This window comes from Pyrus communis, chromosome 10, assembly GCF_963583255.1.
Source record: "Pyrus communis chromosome 10, drPyrComm1.1, whole genome shotgun sequence".
Taxonomy (NCBI): domain Eukaryota; kingdom Viridiplantae; phylum Streptophyta; class Magnoliopsida; order Rosales; family Rosaceae; genus Pyrus; species Pyrus communis.
Genome location: NC_084812.1, coordinates 14,656,458 through 14,678,925, shown reverse-complemented (window position 1 = coordinate 14,678,925; position 22,468 = coordinate 14,656,458). Strand labels below are relative to the sequence as shown.

The following is a 22,468-nucleotide window of genomic DNA, read 5'->3' as shown; positions in this document are numbered from 1 at the left end:
GTTTGCAACCAACCAAAAACAAGAAAACAAACCTGTCCACAACCAAAACTTAAACCACACAAGGCCACAAACGTTCAAGGGTACTTTAGTAATTTCACGTCATCGATACAAATATCTCGGGATGGGCTGTCACAATTACGGTCTAGTAGGTATTCCTCTTCACTTGTAAGTGAGATGTTTTAGATTCGAGTCTTCCCAAATGTGAATTTGAACCACATTATTGCTAGCCTATTGTAAGGCTAAGCTCGCCTCCTCCCTTTTAATGTAAATAATATCGTTCATTTAAAAAAAAAAAAGATTTAATTTTATTTATTATTATCTCTTTCCCCCTACATTAGTATCCAAACTACCGTTATCAAAAAAAAAAAAAAAAAAAAAAAAAAGGAAGAAGAAGAAAAAAAAAAGAAACCCATCTAATTATCTAAACCTCTTTTTACACCCACTTAAATCTTAATTATTAACAAGGAAAAAAACAAAACCCTAGCAAATCCATCGTCTCCATCGAGCAAAGCCCGTTCTCTCTTTGCCTCTGTGTAAAGCTCTTTCCATATGTCATGGCTACCGTTGCTGTACCCCCATCCACTTTTCCTTGGTCATCCTAACATCTTCCCTTCACTTCTCTTCATCGCCTTTACAGCTCATAGTTTATGGACCACTAATTCGATTAATATTTGGTATGAGTTTAATCGATTATATTCAATAAAATAAACATCAAATGATTGTGTTTACACATTTAATTGTGCCGATCTTTTTTTTTATTTATTTTTTATTGAACAAGTGAAAAGGGTAGGAGCGTTGGTTAAGTTTCATAATAGGCTAGCAATAATAGTTAAAATTTACTTTTGACAAGAATCGAACATAAAACATCTCATTTATAAAAAAAATAATACTACACTATATTACTTATCGGCTATCTTGTTGATAATATGATGGTGTTTTTGCGTATTAACCACCCCCAAATGCATTAGTGTAGGAATTCGGCATAAACGTATGAATACATATTGTCCTTAATGTTTTATGCAACCATTGAAGCCCATGCTATAATTACTTGATACAGTTTACTTTTTTAGTTTAAATGCATATTGTCCTTAACAATAAAGTAAAAATGATAACTTTCACTAAAATTTGAAGTTGCATGTAGAGATACAAAGGCTGGGTTCAATTAAAATTTCTCAATTAGCTATATATGAACTTGGAGAGAGCTAATTTTTTATGCTATCGCACCCAAAGATTTACATGTAATTTCGTCTAAACGGCTCATTATGAGGATGTACTAGTTACCAAAATCTTTGATTGATTTAACACGTATGGATGGCTAAATGATCTGAATTGAATGATTTTTTTGCAGATATGATCTTTAGATGATGATAAAGAGAATATATGATGTTTAGACAATAAATGTTTGTTAATCGTAAGTGGGTGACAATTAAGTCTTCCCATAAGGGACACAAAGCATTATCCAACCCAAAATTTACCAAGATTGTCCGCCCCAGACCCGGGTCGGTGAAAAGGTAACCTCGTGCCTAGTGCGAGCTAAAAATTAAAAAATTAAAAAATTAAGAGAAACTAACTGAAACAGGGTGAATAAATTCCTCTTATAAATAAAAGCCATAATTCTTTACTAAGTTAAAACAAATAAAATCAAATTCCAACCTCACATTTAGGCCAATCTCATCCTTTTACCCTTTTGATTGTCTAGTTCGTAAACATACATAACAATAAAATGGTGAGCTTCAACTACTCAGTAGGGATCTAACCTCACCATAGTAAATTGACAATACTAAATTAAGTGCCATGGAAACACATAATTCAACTATAAAATATAATCAGTCATGGAGATTAAAATGACAATGCGTGAATGCAATGCAGCTTAACGTTATTTACCAAACCCGTGAATCTATATAATAAAACATGTGGACCTGCACGTCTCATATCGTGTATTTTACCTTTGCAGTAGTGGTTTGAATGTTTTATTATACAAACTAACTCCCATAACTCAGTCATCCCATTTTTTCCCGTTTGTTAGTCATCCTATTTAACTACTTGTCGCCATACCTGAATTACCAGATAAAAACGATGTGCAATTGGGCTGACATGATGCTTAGTACCAACTAAGAGTCAAACTCAACTACACAGAAGATTCTCTCCACTACCCTCATTTCCTCTCTTTATACCCAAGTTTCAACCTCAACTCCGAACATGAGTGGTGCATCAATATGTCGTTTAATCTTTCATATATATCACAATGCTTTCCAACAATAATTCCACAATTGACAACAACTAACATTTCAATGAACCAAAGATGCACAATTTAACATTTAACCGCAATCGACAACAAACAACATTTCAATGAACCAAAGATGCATAACAATAAGATCAAATATCACTTCATGAAATTTAATGAAGTCAATCTTTATAAAGGTATGCCTTATTTTCCCTACCTAGATTCTAAAAAATTGCTCCAAGTTATTAACACAAGAATCCACCATCGTGGTCAATTCCTATTTCAAAAGTACAAGCAAATCACCAAATGCATAACAAGAACTCTAATCCTAATCCACATACTTAAACTTACTAATTCAACACAAATAGATTTCTATATCATTTTGGTTGATCTAGAATATCATGGTCATGGCAGGACTTTTGATTAAGTACAAGGGACAAGGATTGTCTGTCCTCCTATTTCCGATGCCCTTCCGTACCCTCCTGTTTTGTGTGGTCACGGTTAAGTCACGTCAACATTTTATATATATATATATATATATATATATTATACAAATAATAAGACAAAAATGAATAGTAATATAAAATGTTGACGTAGCTTAACCGTGACCACACAAATAGGAGGGCACGGGAGGATACCGGAAGTGGGAGGGTAGACAATCCTTGTCCAAGTACAAGTCTTGGTACATATAAAAGCTGGGTGATTGAGGGAAACAACTTTACCCAACAGTCAGGTAAAACCTTTTACATGATTGATGAAATTAAGCATATTAAACCACATATACTTATATAATACAAAGCTTAATGAAAATAATCATAATATATAACGCGTAATTATTATAACTATTTTTTTAAAACACAGGTCTTTCACAAATAGTGAGAAGCAAGAGATTTTTCTTCAATACTACGTAGCATTGTATGATATAAGAAATAAATGTTTAAAATTAAAATTAAAAGATCTAAACAATTGTAAAAATCAAATATAACAGCCAGCCAAAAGCAAGAGGCCGAAATCCTCATGGGCAAGCAAAAAGCGTGCTTGTTTTTTCTCTGGCAAGAAATGTATGAAGCTAGATATCACATAATTATGCAGGCTGTGAGCAGCATTTAGGTCGGTAAACTAAAGCACGTTTTACGCATGATGCTATAAACTTTTTCCATTAAGTTGGAGAATTTGATTGAGTTGAGCAAGAATGCATCATCAATTATCGTCCACCTTTCAACTTCTTAATACAACTTCCACACCTAGATCAGCTCTCAATAACAACCTTCATCCTTCAAGTGTTTTGTTAAAGTGAACAGTACCGGAAGCTTTTCATTAAAGTGTGATTTTTCGTTAAAATGAACAGTACCGGGAGCTTTTCATTAAAGTTCCCTTTGTTAAACCCAGAAACATGAGTGTTTTGATGAGTCAGTCAATCTTTAATTTGTATCATCAATCACTCCAGAAATAAAATTTTGGATTTATTTCACACGCCTTGAAAACAAGTGTGTTTTTGTTGGATTTATATAGAGTTTGCATTAAACAAAACAGGAAATAGAGAGAAGAAGATGGAAAACAAGTTTGTACTCAATTAGCTGATGGTTGAACACCCGCAACTGCTTCACGACGTTTGCGAATTTCCATCACGGCATCACACTTTGAATAACGATGTACAAGAGATCTATTCAAGTGTTTTGGCTTCTGTGTAAATAGATTTTGGATTTTGAGGGCATTTAGGTCTATTCAAGTGAGTTTTCTGCTATATTTGAAATTTTTTATAAAAAGTGACATTAACAGAATTGGATGCTAAAAACTCGTATAAAATAATAAGAAATGAGAAATCGAATAGTATTTAGAACAAAATTGTTATATTAGACAACGAATGACAACCCATCAACACCTTAGGGTACCGCCGTCAAAGCTTGAGACTTCAAGGGGCTGATAAAACCCAAATGCATCTACTTCACTGACAATAATTTGGACATAGATTGATTGTTGGCCACTTTTAGCACGGAATACGGATAAGTTAAGCTGCTCAAATGTGATTGGAGTGGATTCAGGTATGTTTGGTCGCGCCTGATCTAATTTATGGCTAACATGGCTTACAAGAAAACGTAAAAAATGGGGTTCGCTGCCATTGCCGCCACCGGGGGTGATGGTGCGATGTAGAATTTCGTTTAGTTTAGAGCATCAATTAAAAAAAAAGAAATTGTTATTACCACTCCAAAAATCTCATTCTACACTCCAAATTTTCTATATTAAGAAAGAAAAATACACTTGTGAAAAGTGTAAAATAAGATTTTTAAAATGCCAATAACATTTTCCTATAAAAAATTGGTATAATTTCATAATCTGTTTTACGCATATAAAATTCCACGTTGGTTTAATTAGTAATTGAAGAAGAATTTTTATGTAATTTTGTTCAAGTTAGATTCTTATTTCTTTTGATACATGACATTCTCGTCTGCAATCCAATCCATAACATTGACACAATTCACGGGTTGAAATGGCAGATCTACTTGAAAATTCTAAGATTGAAAGAGAGCAAAGCACGCGAGTGAATTTACCGATCGCAGAACAACTTTCAATCACCAACGATGAGTGAAACAAATTCGGTAAATGGTACAATGGAGATGGGTAACTCCTAGGATACATACTTCCAACACTGAGCCACTCAAACAACAAACCAACCTGCTACATCCTAATCGTCACCTTACAGAACTCAGATGAACAGAACAATGTGATTGTGCATGGCATGAATCTCTGATTCTCGTACACTTCGGACTAAAAATACAACTATTGATTGCCCAACAGAGAATGGACAACCCGTAAATTTACTCAGACAAATGAAGTACTCTCCAAGTGTTTCAAGACAACTGGACTACTATCTCCCTGTCTCGACATCTGACATGGTTTACTCTATATTGATTCTGACAACCCTTTTGGTCCTCCCATCGGAGGTAGTCTTTGTTGCGTTGTCTGATTTCATTCCTCTGCTGCTTTGCACGTGCTCAGAAGATGGAAGAAGCCCCACTCCCGAAATCACCTCTCTATTCTGCTCTCTGCTAGTGGAGGAACCTACATTGTAATGCCAATGTCATTCATTACTTGGCTAAGAAACTGAGTCGACCTTTTATTTAACCAGAAGTGATCAACTGAATTCTGAACCATAACATTTCCTATGATACCCAATGCACAAACTAACAAGGAAGATAAGGAAGAAGATAAGGAAGTTCCGCTCGAAGCCTCCCAAAAGAGAGGAGGGAAGGGCAAAGTATGCATAGAGCAAACGCTCTAACAGTCCTTGTACAAACAGCTCATAGGTCTGACGCTTGGATATCTATCCCAAAATCTCATATGGCACTCTGGATTCCGTTGATAGAACATAACCACTTAATGGAAAACCTCAGAAGCTTCATTATTGCCAGTGCACTTTCACTGGTATTGTGGCACATACCATTCTCTTCCACCGGTTTCAACACATGGAGCATGAGATTACGGTTGATAACAATAAGGTCTGACTAACTGGAGATTAGGCCGATATTTAGAAATTAATAACAGAATTGACAGGGACATTTACCCAAGACTTTCCGCTTCAAAAAGCTAATTAGACCCCATCTAACCACCGATCGAAATTAAATAGGTGACAAAACAAACACAAAGGACAAATAAAGAAAGTTTGCGGCTGGAGGGGGGTGCTTACTGGTATTGCCATGCATATCAAATTCATGTCTCCAGCTGGGCAAGTGCCCTCCAACATTACCAGTCCATGCTTCTTCAAAACCAGGAAGCTCATCTGCAACAAAATGGCAACATCAGTTCTACTATTCGTACATCCAAAACACAATACGTATCAACCATATAAGGCTGCAAATACAAACCTTCATTTAAATTGTGTAAAGTTTGCAACATATCCACCTTCCCATCTGACTTGAGCTTCCTCGTAACAGAATGACCCTAGCAATACAACCGTCCCAATTCCAATAATAAGTACAGAGTTAATTGCTTATGATTTCGTGGTGCTTACACAGAAGATGTGGGAAATAACAGCCACAAACTGATCTATGCAATACTAAAACAAATCATAGTTGGGTGCAGTTTTAAGAACCAAAATGGGTTGAAATGAATATATGCCGAACGATAGCATAAAATCCAATCCCATTAAACTTGAGAACAAGGATAGTAACACAATTAACAAATATTTAAGGTGACAATGTACATGAGAGCAATCTCTCAAGCAACCCATGAAAGGGAGGGTAATTCAAGCGTAGTGCACTGGCTACACTCACTCCATTTTGATCTAAATAAAACAGAAAAGGGTGACTTTGAGTGTTCGATACAAAAGGTCAGTCACCTTTTATATCAATTTCTTAATCAACTGCTCTTTCCAGAAAATGACTAATGCCTAAAACTACAAATTGTTGTTATAGGTGTTATATCCATTGTTCTTGCTACAGGCTGTATTAACAGACAAAAGAAATTTTTACCTTGTCATAAAGTCCTCTCGAGATTCTATGTGTTGCTTGACCGGTTGTCTTATCTGCTTCTTTGGCCTCCTCAAGCACCACCTGATGTGCAATCACAAGTTCAGTTAAAGAAAGAATTATGCAAGTGACATATCAAATCCCAGAAACCATTACTTACGCCATCACTGCCCGCCCTTCTGGTTCTCGTAGACGTGTAATATGCTCCATCTACACCACCATATGTGACTCTGCAAGTCTGACAAGATAAACCACGGCCTTGTGACCGAGTGCCTTCCACCTTATTGCGGTCATTTCTATATGTCACATCCTTGCTTTTCCTCTCTTCTACATTCAACATGTTAACCATCAGCATCTTACACTAAACGTAAATTACAAGGTTGAGTATAAACCCTCAATAATTTCTAACAAAGATGCGAAAATTTCATTACCGTCCAAAACATCATCTGGATGCTCAACAGATGGTTCTTTACTCGAAACAGATTGCTTTCCACAGTTATCTCTCTCATCCCCAGTAACTATACCATCCCCTCCCTCATCATCAGAGTTCAGTTCTTCTACTGATATTTCATTGGCTCTACCACTCTCCGGTGTATCACTAGAAACGGAACTTGGACCGAAAATACTAGACTCGAACATGCTACCAATCGGGCGATTAAAGAAGGGATCATCAAATGGATCTCTTCCACCAAAGAGGCTAGGGAACGTACTTCTCCGGGACCCAAAGCCCCGAAAACTATCTAACAATCCGCGTGACTGAGAAACACCACCTTTACTGTCTCTTTCACTCTGCATTTTGTTTGTGTTTATCCCCCTGGAAACAGAAAATCTCAGTATAGATTATTCTTCATATTACCACACGTCAAAAATTACGAATAAAAATGATCAAAAACTCAAACGGTTTAAGTTCAATTAGGTACGTTATCATTCTAAAGTCCAAAAAAAAAAAAAAAAAAAAAAAAAGAATAAAAAAATCTAAGTTTTGAAACTATTGTATTTTATCTTCTTATATATTTAGTTTCTTTCATATCTTCCAAAATAAATTATCGACCAAAGATAATTGATTAAGAAACAATTATCAACACATCTTTGTGAGGAATTCCATATAATTAAAGAAAATCATAAAATTAATCACACAGAAACTAATGAATTATCGAGACGTATATATTTATCATTATATTAAAATGTAAGTGAACGATCATCCAAGTCATTAATCAAACATTTTTCGTATAAAACCATATCCGAGATATTGATAACCATAGCTATTATAATTAAGTTGAACACTCGTGAAATTCGAATGAAAATTAAAACTGTCACAGGAAACGAGCTAAACGACTAGTTTAGGGGGCAGATTTTCACGGATATAGCAGAACATAAATGATTGTTCGCATCAGGGACAGCAGATTTTATGGACAGTTAATCGAACAGAGAAATCAGATATTCGTTATTCTGTTTGGCAGCCAAGAAAATGCGAGAAGAAAGAAAGAGGGATGAAAAATCAAAAGAGGTTCGTACCTGTTAGAAGGAAATGAAACGAGGGCTTGAGAGATTGAGAGAGTGGAGGAAAAGATTATAACCAGAGAATTCCAGAACGGCCTAATTGCTTCGTTTCGTTTCGTTTGGTTGCCTTTATATACTCGTTGCCTTTGAGAGGGAGCGCCGGGCCAGATATTTACACGTGTCCCCCTCCATTGGTCCACGACTTTCTGGAGGCAACGATTTGACTGCATCTACATGGCTTGGACACGTGTCACATAATCATAGGATGCAAGCAAAACAAATGTTCGAAAAACTTTGTGTTAGTTTACCGAATTACCCTTCTCCTCTACGACCAAACACGATTAGCTTGAAAATGTTTGTAAAATAATTGAAAATGCTTTTGTCATTTACTAAAAATGTTTTTGGGATTAAATTTTTTTTTTTAAATACAAGTATATCACGAAAAAGCATTTAAGCGTATTTAGTCTTTCAAGTACTTTCGAACAAACTCATAGTTTGTTTTTTACCAAAAAAAACAAACTCATAGTTATGCCCGTTAGTTTGTACTTAAGTTCAAATTTATCTCTTCATAAGTTAGAATAGTTCCAGATATCATTTGGTTAGGAAAAGGAAAAAACCAAAGGCAAATGTATAAGAGAAATTTTTTGATATTTTACTTTGACAAAATAAATATCACAGTTCTAAAAAAAAATGAGGCAATAAGTGGGCGGAGCGCTAAGGCCTAGTGCCTAGGCAGGGCATAGACGGGGGCTTGAGCGGGTTAGGCGGATTTAAGTAAATTTATTATATATGGTATAATAAGTGCCTACTTATACTTAAAAGGCCTAATTAGATAAATGGTCCTCGTAATGATAGAGTATTTGGAAAGCAGACTCGAATTTAAACCTAATAGTAAAGTCCGATAGAATTTAAGCCCCAAAACAAAATTCCTGTTAATTCTCCGTTAACTCCATTTGCCATGTATGAAAGCACATACAGTCAAGGTCAAGAGCCAGATAAGCATCATCACGGACCTTGCTGGGAGCTGAGGTAGTTTCAGAGAAGACCAGGGCCAGCCCTGAGGGTAGCCCAAGTAGGCGCCCGCCTAGGGCCCCCACTTCGGAAAGGCCTCCAAAAAAATTTTATATCCTGTAATTAACATATAAATATAAAAAATAAAAAAAGGTAAGAAGTATCATAATTCATTTGTTAGTGCAATGGAAATGTTCGGCCTCATTTTTCTTTGGGATGTTGAGTTCGAAACACAGAACTGCATTTTAGTCAGTAAATTTTTCTGGCCCCACTTTGAATACTATCTAGGACCCCCAAATTCTCAGGGCTAGCCCTAAAGAAGACAACATGCCACGCACTGCTGGCCTTTGATTGGTTGCGACCAGAAGGTGGAGGGGCAAGGATGAACCGTCTGCCATTGTTGGAACTCTAGCCAGCACCTCCGTTAACTCCCACAGGAAATTGCAGCTGGTCGTAATACTTTCTAGCATTCTAAAAGTGACAAACCCTGAAGCGAACTCCCTTAGAAATACTATCAGAAAATTGATTTTGCGCCACAAATGATTGAATCCAAATTCTTTGACCACAGGGATTATATTCTGAATACTCTATCACCACGAGGACCATTTATCCAATTAGGCCTACTTAAAAAACACTTAATTGTAGGGATACATAAATTGCAAAATAAAATGACATATAGGTTATAAAGTATTAAAACATATTGAAAACATGTGGAACAAGCATAAAATGAGTGTTCATCTTAGTATTCAACAAGTTTCTTACATTTTATTGGGAAAATAAAATGAAAAATGCAAGTTATCAATTTTGTGTCTAAATGAAAGTCGTAACCTAAACGGATGCCGAGGTAGGTTTAGATGGGCTAGGTGGACGTCTAGACAGACTAGATGGACGCCTAAACAGGTCCAAACACACTTTCTTAATTTTTAAATGCCTAAGAACTAATCGGACCGATGACCAACTGCCTAGCGCATACGCAATGCCTAGGCGAAAACTTTTAAAACATTGATAAATATAAAATATTCTACTCCGCATCCTAGTATATATCAAGATTTCCGGCCATTAGAGATTGGTCATTGAATCCTTGACGAAGAGTGTAACGCCAGAAATCTCAGTGTACATGATATCGAAGATCAATCATGTACAAGAGAAGAAAAAATTCAGCATGAAATTACATTATTCCTTGCAAGCATATTACATTTGATTGGCTTCTGTAATTTCAATGGATGGTACAACAAACCCAAGGAGGAACATAATCAAATTACCACATCAAAGTTCCATTTCCCTTATGTTACAGTTCCCAAATTCCCAAATTACCACATATTTAACACACACAATAAACATCAGCCAGCCATATGCCATTCCCACTACACCGCAACACTGCAACCCATAAACCGCTCTCCCCGGCCACCCGCCCCTTGATAACGGTCCTCTTTCTCTTTCTCTCACTGTTATGCTTACAAGAAGATGCCCGTGGGAACGAAAGTTGCGCCCATGTAAGCCGCCAGCCATTTGATTGAGTTATGGCTGCAAGGAAACTTCTTGTGGATGTTGCTCCTTAACTCTTATCTTTGTACAAGGAAATTTCTGTATTGCTGACATGTCTTACATACGGTATTAGAACTCTTGGGGGTCAAACTCAGGATTAGACGGATACTCGAGACCCTGAAGCGCTGGTATCCGTCGTAAATCTTCATCTGAGTAAGCAGGCATGAACCAGTATCGTTTGTCTGTCCCAAACACCTGGTATGGAAATAGCAGAATTCCAGTCGTATGAGCACACACTGAATTACTACGACTATTACAACCATGATCACATAGGTACCAGATTAAAGACGATTTTAGGTTAAACAGTATTGTTCACGAAAATATATCCTGTACGTTCAAATCCGGGCAAGATAGAACAGAAATCAGTTTAACCTGCCCATTGCTGGACTTCAACCTGCCCCATGTACTAACATAACAACAGTTTTGAAAAAGACCTTGATGACCCTTTGTTTAATCGGAAAGTAAAATAGTTAAATAAAATGTAAGATTGTAGTGCATATGCCATGACTCAGTGCTACACCTCATTATTCATGATATAACCAAGGAAACTAGCATTATAATGTTCTTCTAAGAGTATAAATAATCTGCAAACTAAGGGAAAACTAATGAATTTACACATTTAGCAGTCTGTTGCAGAGAATTGTGTTCTGAGGCTTCCATAAAATGCCAAATCATTCCGGGCTCAGTGATTATTCTATATTATATATTATAGAACATAAACTTTCATTCCTCAGCAAATGCTAACTTCGGAATTTTAACTTGTGAGTTCAAAACAAACTAAAAACGCAGCATGTTGGTTAAATTTAAAAGATGCACTTAAGAAAACAAAGGAAGGACATTTATGTATCGCAAATTGTACCAACCTGTTCAAAATTCTTTTTTCGACCAAGGTCATAGCGCCATTTAAAGGAGGTTTTCTTTTCATATGCCTGATCACAGAGAATAATTTCATCAGCATGCAATTCCATACCACAAGACCAATGAAGTTACTTATATGTTTGTATGAAAAAGCCTAACCATGAGTTACTAATACAGTGTAACTAGATTTTCCACATTGCTGGTGGCCCAAACATTAAACCAAGGCCATGCAATTTAAAGTTGACAGACTTCGATCTAGGGACCTCTGGTAAAATTTGACATTGAAATCAAGGAAAGCAGCATTCTCCTTAATACATGGAGCCTGAACTACATATCAAACGTCTAATCTTTCTATAAGAGCCTACCTCTTTGACATCATTAAGATATAAGCACAAGGGAATCCCCAGTTAAAAGGCAGAATGCAAAAACCAGACATAGTGTTAGTGAACTGAAGCAAAATACATTACCTCAATGGTTGTGGTATTTGCAGCCACCAATGATATATGCATTATCAGAAAACCCAAAACACTTAATGCAAATGAAAGATTCAGGACTGCAAACAGAGCAGAAATGTTCATTAGTTAAGCAGATACCAACAGCCTTGTAGGTGAGAATACTAAGAAAATAGGTAAATTTAGAAAATACCAAAAGCAAGAAAGGTAGTTGCAAGGGTGCTAGGTGTTCCAGGTACTTCTCCCTCGCTAAAGAATGATATCAAATGTGGCAGCAAGGATAATGTTACGACACTTGTCTCGAGAAATGTGTAAAACTGCATTCAAATTAACAAAAGCATGAAGTTAGTCTACAGGTAAAGTTTATTCAATGTGAAATCTTACTTAAAAAATTCAGAAATCCCACGAATAGATAGCTTTGCAAGATAAGGAAAATCACATAACATGCACAAGAACTAGTTTCTGACACAACAATCCATACAATTTACCATCTAGTTGATTAAATATTGACCCACAAACATGAGTAAAACATACTTTCCAAGTTATCCAGGGAATTTCCTATTGTATAGCATATAATATGCAACTATTACCGATACCAACCAGAATGAAACAAAAAACTTACCATCAAAACAAAGAGTAACTGCATTCTTTAAGAAGACAGTAAAAGTCTCTAGAATTCTTAAAACTCTTGCATAAATTACAAACTTTTATTATCGAAACAAAGATTGACTGCATTCTCAAAAAACAAAGAGTGACTGCTTTCAGATTTTCTACCAATCTAAAGCTTTTCATTTAAAGTCACTGGCCCTACACTACAGATTTTTAAAAGCAATCAACTCCCATCAAATCAATGGGTTTTGATTAGAAATTTTAAATGATATAATTTCCATATTGATATAATATAAGTTAGTAAATTAGGTTAATCATAATATTTTTCTGTGTGTATTTACCCAAAATCATAAAGAAATTTGGATTTAGTTGCAAGTCCCTGCCCATAGAAACAAAAATTAGTTCATCTGTTCAGATTTTCTTCTTTTATCAAATTTTGTAACCATCACTTAGCCTGCAGTCCAAGACCATTTTATTAACGCTAGGAAAAACTCATTACAGAACCTCATATCTGATTTATATATATAACCCATTTACAAAATTATATACATCCCAAAAGGACCATGTTCCTAATTTATGAAATAATATCCACAAGGTTATACTTCTTATAATCCAACAATCATTCTAAAAGTTAAATTATGGAGTTCCTTTTTAAGATTTGCTCTTCAAGGTGTGATGCGTGTGCTATGAGTTATCTACAAGAAGGAAAACACAGTTTACCCCTATGGTGGATTCAGAAAACCTTAAGTCATGTTAACGTTCCATGCAATGCTGCACATCAGAGTGGTCACCCAGCTCTCCCTTTGGGAACAATGGAAACTAGCCCCAACACCTTTAACATCTAATCAAAGTACCTTTATTGGAAATGCTCCCAACTAGGGCGAACGATTTATATGCAAGTACCCTTGTACTACCAGCTTGACTATCATAGATTCATAATCACTACTCATAATCATGTGTAACTCTCATACCTCGGAGAATAAAGCTAAAATGCAATTAGAATAGTTCTTGGCAACAAGATCATCAAATAAAAATTTGCACGCTAGGGTGCAGAGAAAACATTAGGGGCCGTTTGATAACCATTTCGTTTTCACTTTCCGCTTTTTTGAAAACTGAATTGTTGTTTGATAACTACTTTCAGTTTCAAGAAAATGAAAATTGAAAACTACTTCCTTGAGTATTCAAAATTTGGCCTTGAGCTTTCACTTTTTGGTTTTAAGCTTTCATTTTTTTGAAAACTGAAAGTAGTTGCCAAAAAAGTGAAAACTAAAAACTGAAATCTGAAAACTGAAAACGAAATGATTATCAAACGGGCCCTTAGGGCATATTATAAGATAATGAAAACGGAATCCTTTCGTAGTTGGAATAAAGTCTAACCCATTCAAATATAATCTCCTCTTGAAAAGTCTTTCCGCTTACGCAGAAAGCAAACTTACCAAGAAAAGAAGAAAATACTTGTAATTTAAGGCCCCAACACAATGAACAACCCATACACAATGGTGATCCATTTTCAGTACACACCGCCCACCTGAAAGTTGAAATAATTTCATGCTCTGATATAAAGACAAAAGAATATAACAAAGCAAAACAAAATATCGCTAACTGATATTACGGAAATAAAATAACACAGATATGGTGACTCACAAACTGAGCAATGATGGCAACGAGGTGGTTTCAGCTGGTTGCACTTCCGGCAATACCGGATCCTCTGATTAGAGGGGTCAGGCTGCAAACCATTAAAATCCGACCAAGTCAATGGGTCAGCCTCCCCTCTCTCTTCATCAACAGCAGGCCTCCAATTAGGTGGCACACCACCCGGATCCGTTAAAACAACAGAAAAATAACTCCATAACAGCATCACCAACTGCAACATTATAACAAGCTTTCCACTCTTAGCCTAATTTTCTCTAATACACTTAATCAGACACCATATCTTGACTGCTTTGAGCTAAACACAAATTAATATACACCCTAATTTACCCAGAAAGCTAAAAGAATTCTAGAAATTACTGCCAAAAGAAGCTCCAAGTAATTTCGAAGTTCTTGGAACATTTGAAAGAAAAAAATGGCAGATTTTGTAATTACAAAACCAAAAGCCACAGATCCTAAAACCCAGAACCTCTAACAGAAAACCCATCAACCCCACAAAAAAAAAAAATGTTAAAAAAAACCCAAAATTTAATAGTTTTTGGAAGAACCCTTACCAAGCAATGAAATATGATCAATACGCCAACGGCAATGAGAGAGTCAAGGCCGCCATCGTACAAAGCCGGGCCGTAATTGGCGAAAACGACAGTGTAATAGGTGACACCGACGACCCCAAGAACCAGGAGGATCATGACCGACCCCAGACCTCGCAAAACTATGCAGAACTTGAACACGTTCCAAGCCATGGCGACTCCCGATCTATGCATAATATTACTCAAAAATAACGAAAATTCATAAAGAAGGATTCTTTTTTCCCAGTTCGATCTCTCAGGGAGGTGGGTGTGATCTAGGGTTTATGATTCAGCTGATGGTTTGGAGGTACAATCTCACAGAAATGCAAAACAGAGTGGGATGTCTTATAAGTTCTGGAAACGAAATTTTTGGAAGGAAAGGGTTCAAGGGTGAGATTCCAGGTGGGGTGTGAAATTGGAATCCATGTTTTGGAGACGAGGTTTTTTCTTTATACAGCCCTTTGTCTAATGGGATCTGCCTTTTTGAATAAAAATGGGGATAATGTGAGCTCATTTTACGTCGAATTTTAATGATCTGAATTATTTGTTTTGTAAGTCTTGATTTATAAATTTATTATTGTAAAATTTAATTTAATTTGAAATTATTTGATTATTTGATTATCAAGATGAAATTTCATTGTTTCTTATAGAATAAAGTGTTCGTCAATTTCTTTTAACTCAATTAGGTGTCTCACATATTTCCGATTTGGCTAATATTTTGTAAGGAAGATCCATGAGGTCCAACTTAAAAAATAGACGGTTTAGATGGTTGAAATTCAATGTAACGTGGATTCCACAACTAATCCTTATTTAAATAAATAAATAAATAGGGATCCATTTCCTTAATAGCAGCTTTACTGTTGCTTATTGCCTTGGGGATAGGCAACTCAATCCACTCCCCACCATAAAACCCCAAAAACACCACAGCCAACTCGGGTAATTGGGTTCAAGGCAAGCTCGATGGAGAAGTCAGGCAATAATCACCTGGCCAACGCCGTGCTTATATGACTCAAGCCCGACCACAATTTAAATTATTAAAAAAATTAGAAAAATTATTTAAAAATTATAAAAACTAATTAAAAATAAAAAAACAATTATAATTTTTTTCTATAAATACCTAATCATGTTCTTCCATTTTACACTACGTTTAAATATTTTTAACTAATCCTTTATTATTATCTGAAATTAAAACTAAAGTTATTTGTTATTATTTTATAAAATAAAAAATACTAATATTTTAATACGAATTGCTTGGGCTATTTAGTTTTGGAGTAGAGATGCACTTAGGCAGTTACTGTTCATGCAAGCAGTTACTGCTTATTTAAGGGGATTGAGTTGCCTATTACCTAGGAGGCTTTACTACACTGAAAGAGCTCTAAATGCCTCCTTTCTTTATATATAGTTATAGGGCTCTTGTTTAAGTTTCTAGTTAATCTGTATCATTAGATCAAGATACTCTACAAGAACTTCTCATTAAGGTAGGGGGAAGTCATCAGCGGGCTGGATCGTTGTGTGAAGCCGTAGTGAGGTGTAGGAAGTAAGTTTGCCGACACATCACCTAGGGAACAGAGAAGTAGATTAACTCTCTTCTAATCAGTGGCGAAGCCAAGAATTTAAGACAATGGGGTCAAAAGTTGAGTTTCCATTACTAATCACGCAAAGCAAGCAATTCCGAATTCAAACACTGCCTTAATGTTTTGTTTGTCATTACCTTGAGGGTCATGGATGACTTTTCTGAGAAAAACATTGGATACAAATGAAGCCCCTTGAAACAAAGAAAATAGTGGTTGAAAGGGAAACAACAAGTACCTTTGACAGATTGAATAGGAGACAAATGAATCACCCAAAAACAAAAGTCTGATTTAGGAAATCGTTGAGAAAATGCTAAAATGATTAAATTGGTTAAGATTAGATGTTGTTTTATAGGCTAAAATTAAAATAGGGAAAATGTGGGAAAAGTGAATGAGAGTAGCAATAGATTAGTAGTCACCTAAAGTTGATTCCTTTGGCAAAGCAAGATGAAAGGAAGAATAGTGACCCCAAACCAAACCAAAGGACAATGTATATATGTAGTGAAGACAGAGTGCCAGGCGATTCGATGCCCTAGGCAGGGTAGGCTGAAAACACGAGTCTGACGATCTAGAGACTGCCAAGCGGTAGATTCATGGTGGTGGGAAGATTTAGCAGGAGGAAAAGAGGCGTTGATGAAGTGATGGCTAACAAATTGAGCAGCATCTCATTCTTCTTCTTCTTATTTGGGGCTGTCGGCACCAAAAATGCTCTAGGTGTTAAAGGAAAAGAAATCACTCAAGCTGTACAAAGTGGACAACAGGAATGTAGCATGTGGATGCACATTCTGGACAGTTTGGACAGTTGCATGTGGATACCACATCCTGGTCAGCAAGGGTTTGCACATGGTGGATGCACATCATGGGCGTGGCAACTGCACCATGGGCAACAAGGATGCCTTTTGTTTTATAATTGACGATTGCATGCGTGCTGTATGTATATTTATATAATAGCTGCTTCCATTTGCAGCATTGTGCACATCAATAAAGACAATATGTTAGCCATTTGGCCACAAGGTTATTGGGGTCAAGGAATCATATTGCCCCCACCTTGGCTCCGCTACTGCTTCTAATGGTTGGTTTAGTTAGATCCTTAAGTAAGAGAATTGTAGGTAGCAGTAGTAGTTATAATAGCAGTAACAGCTCAAGAATAATTAGGGTTAAAAATGTTGAAGAAGTAACCATCTTGAATATAGAAAATGATTTAGAAAACTGGAATATCCCCAAAGTCTCAACTTGTGATATTTATTAGAAGGGAACATTTGAATTTAAGTCCGATTATTCAATAAAAACGGTTGAAAAAACCATTTCTGTCACTAATGCTAGTGCAGACTTCCAACTACTCTCTCAACACCAAATAGATCAGCATATGCAAAAGGGTAATAACTATTTGTATATAAGTCTAATCCAGGTTGCCGTGAAACCGTTGACTAGGACAGGGTTAAATACCTCAATTATACTCTATCTAAGGGATAAATGTCACATAAACTTTGTTAATTCCATTTTGGGATTAGTAGAGTCTTCTTTAAGTGAGGGGGCAATTTACTTTAATTGTTACCCAAACTTATCCATGTCGTTATCCAACCCCAGAATCTTAAAGACCCTTACCTTAAGTATGGATACCCAAGGGTATGATATGGACCCTAGATCACATAATATCGCTATGATTTATCAATTTTCATATAAGGTTATGAATACCATTGTACCCCGAGCCAAAGTTACGGATAGTAAGGGACAAACTATTTTGTTCCAAACTAATTTAGAAAAAGCACATACGGTGGTACCGAAAATGATTAGGTGAAATAAAGTTATTCTACCTGAAAGATGAAGATTGCATGATGCAATTTCTCCTCAACCTATCCAAAACCAAGAATCTAGCCGTATTAACTAATATGATGATGGAGATGTAAAAATACATTTTAACAACGACAAGTTCACTAGGCTAACCTTAGGTACTCGGATAAGTGTTGATTCCCTTAGGCAAAACCTTTTGCAAAATAAATTCCTTTAGGAAGACAACACTTGAAACAAGCTCGTATGAGCAAGATCATGAAAGGACTATCCTAGAAGGCCTTAGAAAGACCTAAGAACAAGTGCATTACCCTTTTTATAAGGTTGAAAATACTGGAGCCACAACTTTTTCTAGGAATTCTAGGAATCTACCCTTACAACCATAATTTAATGAGACGATGTTGAATCTAACATCTGTGTAATAACAAAATTTGAACCAAATAGGGACTTTATTGAGAAAGATTATCTTAGTGAAGGGAATACTCTAAAAAGAGAATGGCTAGAAAAAGCCTACAGCCCAGGAAAAAGAGCTTCATTGAAGAAACTTCACTATATTTTCATGATAGAAAAGAGGATTGATGCAAGATTTTTCCCTTGGTATGAATAAAAAGAGAGGGGAGAGAAGGATCAGATAAAAAACCTCTTGTTTGCTACAAGTATGGAAAAGTTGGACATATGAGACCTCAATGCTGAATGAAAGAAAAAGTAAATAATCACAATCTAGATGAGGGCCTAAAAAAGCAATTATGCCAACTAATGATAAATTCATCTGACTTTGAAGAAAGCAAGAATGAAGTCGCAGTTCTTGAAGACAAATAGATGTTTACATCATCGACGGATGAAAGCAGCACAGAGTCACAAGATGAATGTGCTTGCAAATTAAATCTTTTTGTGATCACCAAATAAGAAAGTCTGATTCTAGACTTAATAGATAAGCTAGAAGTCCCTTTAGAGAAAAGAGAAGTTTTAGAAAAATATTTGGATTTGGCAAAAGAAAAGAAAATGCTTGAGCCAAATGGGAGACAGTTAGTCGAAGCCTATAGCTTCAAAACAATTGTTGATAGAATAGTTGAGAAAACAGCTAAGAAATAACCCACATTAGCTGAAATACAACATGAAATTAATACCACAAAAGAAGAAATTAAAGGATTAAAACATAGAGTTTGAATCCTTAAACTCTGTAAGTTTTCGCCTGAAGAAGAGGTTCGAAGTAGGGGCAATGAAGCTAAAACTAAAAGCAAGTTTCAACATCTGATGGATGACTTCACAAAAAAGAAGAAAAACAGGCCACCAGAGGATGAACCGGTATTGCAGCTTGTTAATCCAAATAGCAGCATCTTAACCCTAAAGTATGTTAGTAGCATTAACATGGTAATTTCTTAAAAGTGGTACTCTGTAATTACATTTGTTATTAGTAAACTTTTAGGTGTTCGATCGAAACACTCATTTATTCAGGAACAGATCTAAATTGCATAAATGAAGGAATTGTACCCATAAAGTACTTCTCAAAAACTTCTCAGGGTCTAAGAAGTGCAAGTGATCAACCTATGAAAATTCAGTATAAGGTGTTAGATACTTCGGTCATTCAAGATAAGGTTTGTTTCGAAACCCCTTTTGTTATGGTTAAAGGACTAAGCCATGTTGTGATATTAGGTACTCCCTTTATCAACATGCGTTACCCGTTCAAAGTTTCAAAAAAAGGAATTGAAACTGAAGTTGAAGGAACAAAGGTAAAGTTCACATTTTCTAGGGAACCTCAAATGCAGTACGTAAATATCATACAAAAGAATATTTAAAACGAAGAAAGATTTCTTTGTTCTCTGAAAGAAGAAATGCATTTTAAAAGAATTGAAGAACAACTCATCATGAAGATGGTGAAAGATAAGATTGAGTCAATACAAAAGGAATTTGAAAAATAGGTATGTGCTGAAATTCCAAATGCCTTTTAGGATCGTAAGAGGCATATTGTCGAACTACCATACAAGCTTGATTTTGATGAAAAGAAAATCCCCACCAAGGCTCGACCCATTCAGATGAATAGTAGATTGATATAGATTTGCAAGAAAGAGATCAACGAACTTCTTGAAAAGAGGTTAATCCAAAAAAGCTACTCTCCTTGGAGTTGTTTAACATTTTATATTGAGAATGCCGCTGAGCTTGAGCGAGGAGCACCCAAGTTAGTTATCAATTACAAACCTTTGAATAAAGCTCTTAGATGGATTATGTACCTTATTCCAAATAAGAAAAATTTGTTAGATAAGTTAAATCAAGCAGTAATATTTTCAAAATTCGATATGAAATCTGGATATTTGCAGATTCAAATTGTTGAAAAGGACATGTATAAAACTGCATTCAATGTCCCATTCGGACACTATGAATGAAATGTAATGCCATTTGGATTAAAGAATGCTCCTTCAGAATTTTCAAAACATAATGAATGATATCTTTAATCCTTACTCCACTTTTACTATTGTTTATATTGATGATGTTTTGGTTTATTCTAATTCATTAGAACAACACTTTAAACATCTAAATATCTTTTTGAAAGTGGTGAAGAATGCAGGTTTAGTAGTCTCAACTCGAAAGATGAAACTCTTTCAAACCAAGGTTCGATTTTTAGGGCATAATATTCATAAAGGAATAACTCTGCCTATTGATAAAGCTATCAATTTTGCTGATAAATTTCTAGATGAAATTTCTGGGTAAAAAACAATTGCAATGTTTTTTGGGCAGTTTGAATTATGTAGGTGATTTTTACAAGGATTTAGCGAAAGATAGCAAGCCGCTCTATCAAAGATTGAAGAAGATTCTTGTTCCTTGGTTCGAGGAATAAACTCAAGTGGTACGACTTTTGAAGAAAAAAAGTCAAAGAACTCCCGTGCTTAGCTTTGGCAAATCTGGAAGCATTCAAAGTAGTGGAAACTGACGCTTTTGATGAAGGTTACAGAGGAGTTTTGAAATAAAATACTGAAAATGGCAAGGAAGCCTTAGTCTGCTTCACTTCAGGTGTTTGGAAAGCAGCCTAGAAAAACTATTCAACTGTTAAGAATGAACTCTTATCCATAGTCCATGTAGTTACTAAATTTGAAAATAATCTTCTTAACAAGAGGTTCCTGATAAAGGTAGACTGTAAGGCTGCTAAAGATATATTATTGAAAGATGTTAAAAATTTAGCATCAAAACAAATATTTGCTAGATGGCAAGGGATTCTATTAGCATTTGAATTTGATATTGAACATGTTAAGGGTGAATTTAATTCGCTGCTTGATTTCTTAACTTGTGAATTTTTGCAAGGCACCTTAAAGGAAAAAGGAGTAGGATCTAGCCCTTGCTAGAAATGGCTCTACCTCGAACCAGAGAGGTTCTCATTCATCTTTCCAAAATCCAAAACTTAATCTTATATGCTCTCCCTTATAACAAATGTAGGGAGAAGGCTGTAACTGACAATCCTTTTAGATGCACCATGGCGATTCCTCTGATGAACATAGAGGATTTCGATCTACTGTTATCTCTAAGATAGGTTGGTGAAAAATACCACCGAGATCATATTCATCTATATCTTAATCCAAGATATTGGTACGAAAAACTTCTGATAGAGATATAATCAGTCAATGTTGTTCACATATACCGAAGTGAGACGAACAACATGATTGCATTTTCAAAAATCATGATTCGAAAAGTTATCTCTCTCGACGAATAAGGAAATAGCCTCTATCATCTGTGTCTACACTCTAGCCCTGATATGAGTCCACGAGGTTATAATTTCTGGGATTACGAGAAAGCTTGAGATATAGTCTTATATTTCCAAAACATTTGATATTCCCATACCTGGTTCATCCAGTTTCATTTTAAATCTCTGATAGAGGTTCCTAACTGGTTTCAAACAATGTTCATTGTTTGGGGTCCAAATTTGGATTATTTACCCCAAGTAATTGTTGATTTTTTCTAGATAATTTTAGTAAAGAAAATGTTGATTATCATGATAGAAGGAAGCTGTTTCTCTAGTTCATGATGATTTATGAACTCCCATGGATCCTGAAATGGGACTATGGTTTTGTAGACGATGATGACGGTGCTTGGGATTTCGTTCCCCCAGCTTGAAAGACGGCTCTTTATCCGTTGGTGGGACAAGTTTCACCTAGACCAGACCATCTTAAACCAGATGTTTTCAAGGCCAGAAGAATCTTGCCTAATAGGCAGTGTGCTATTGAACCTTCTCGTTCAA

The 22,468-nt window shown here is 35.7% G+C and overlaps 2 protein-coding genes across 3 annotated transcripts; both read right to left on the bottom strand.

Moving 5' to 3' along the window:
* Positions 1-4,746: 4,746 nt before the first annotated feature.
* On the bottom strand, positions 4,747-8,288 carry LOC137748482 (uncharacterized). Of its 2 annotated transcripts, none has more exons than XM_068488641.1 (7): positions 8,206-8,288; positions 7,122-7,504; positions 6,851-7,017; positions 6,694-6,774; positions 6,088-6,163; positions 5,910-6,002; positions 4,747-5,284 (listed from the first exon to the last, which is right to left on the bottom strand). In XM_068488641.1, the coding sequence occupies exons 2-7, from the start codon at positions 7,483-7,485 to the stop codon at positions 5,121-5,123; spliced, it is 945 nt and encodes a 314-aa protein (XP_068344742.1). In that variant the 5' UTR covers positions 7,486-7,504; positions 8,206-8,288; the 3' UTR covers positions 4,747-5,120. The 2 variants fall into 2 exon arrangements, with proteins under 2 accessions (XP_068344742.1, XP_068344743.1); XM_068488642.1 differs by having other exon boundaries at positions 6,851-7,014.
* A 2,069-nt stretch (positions 8,289-10,357) lies between these two features.
* LOC137747494 (probable protein S-acyltransferase 14) lies at positions 10,358-15,219 on the bottom strand. The gene is made up of 7 exons (XM_068487617.1): positions 14,870-15,219; positions 14,310-14,529; positions 14,102-14,193; positions 12,250-12,373; positions 12,072-12,157; positions 11,610-11,675; positions 10,358-10,941 (listed from the first exon to the last, which is right to left on the bottom strand). The coding sequence occupies exons 1-7, from the start codon at positions 15,077-15,079 to the stop codon at positions 10,816-10,818; spliced, it is 924 nt and encodes a 307-aa protein (XP_068343718.1). The 5' UTR covers positions 15,080-15,219; the 3' UTR covers positions 10,358-10,815.
* Positions 15,220-22,468: the final 7,249 nt, after the last annotated feature.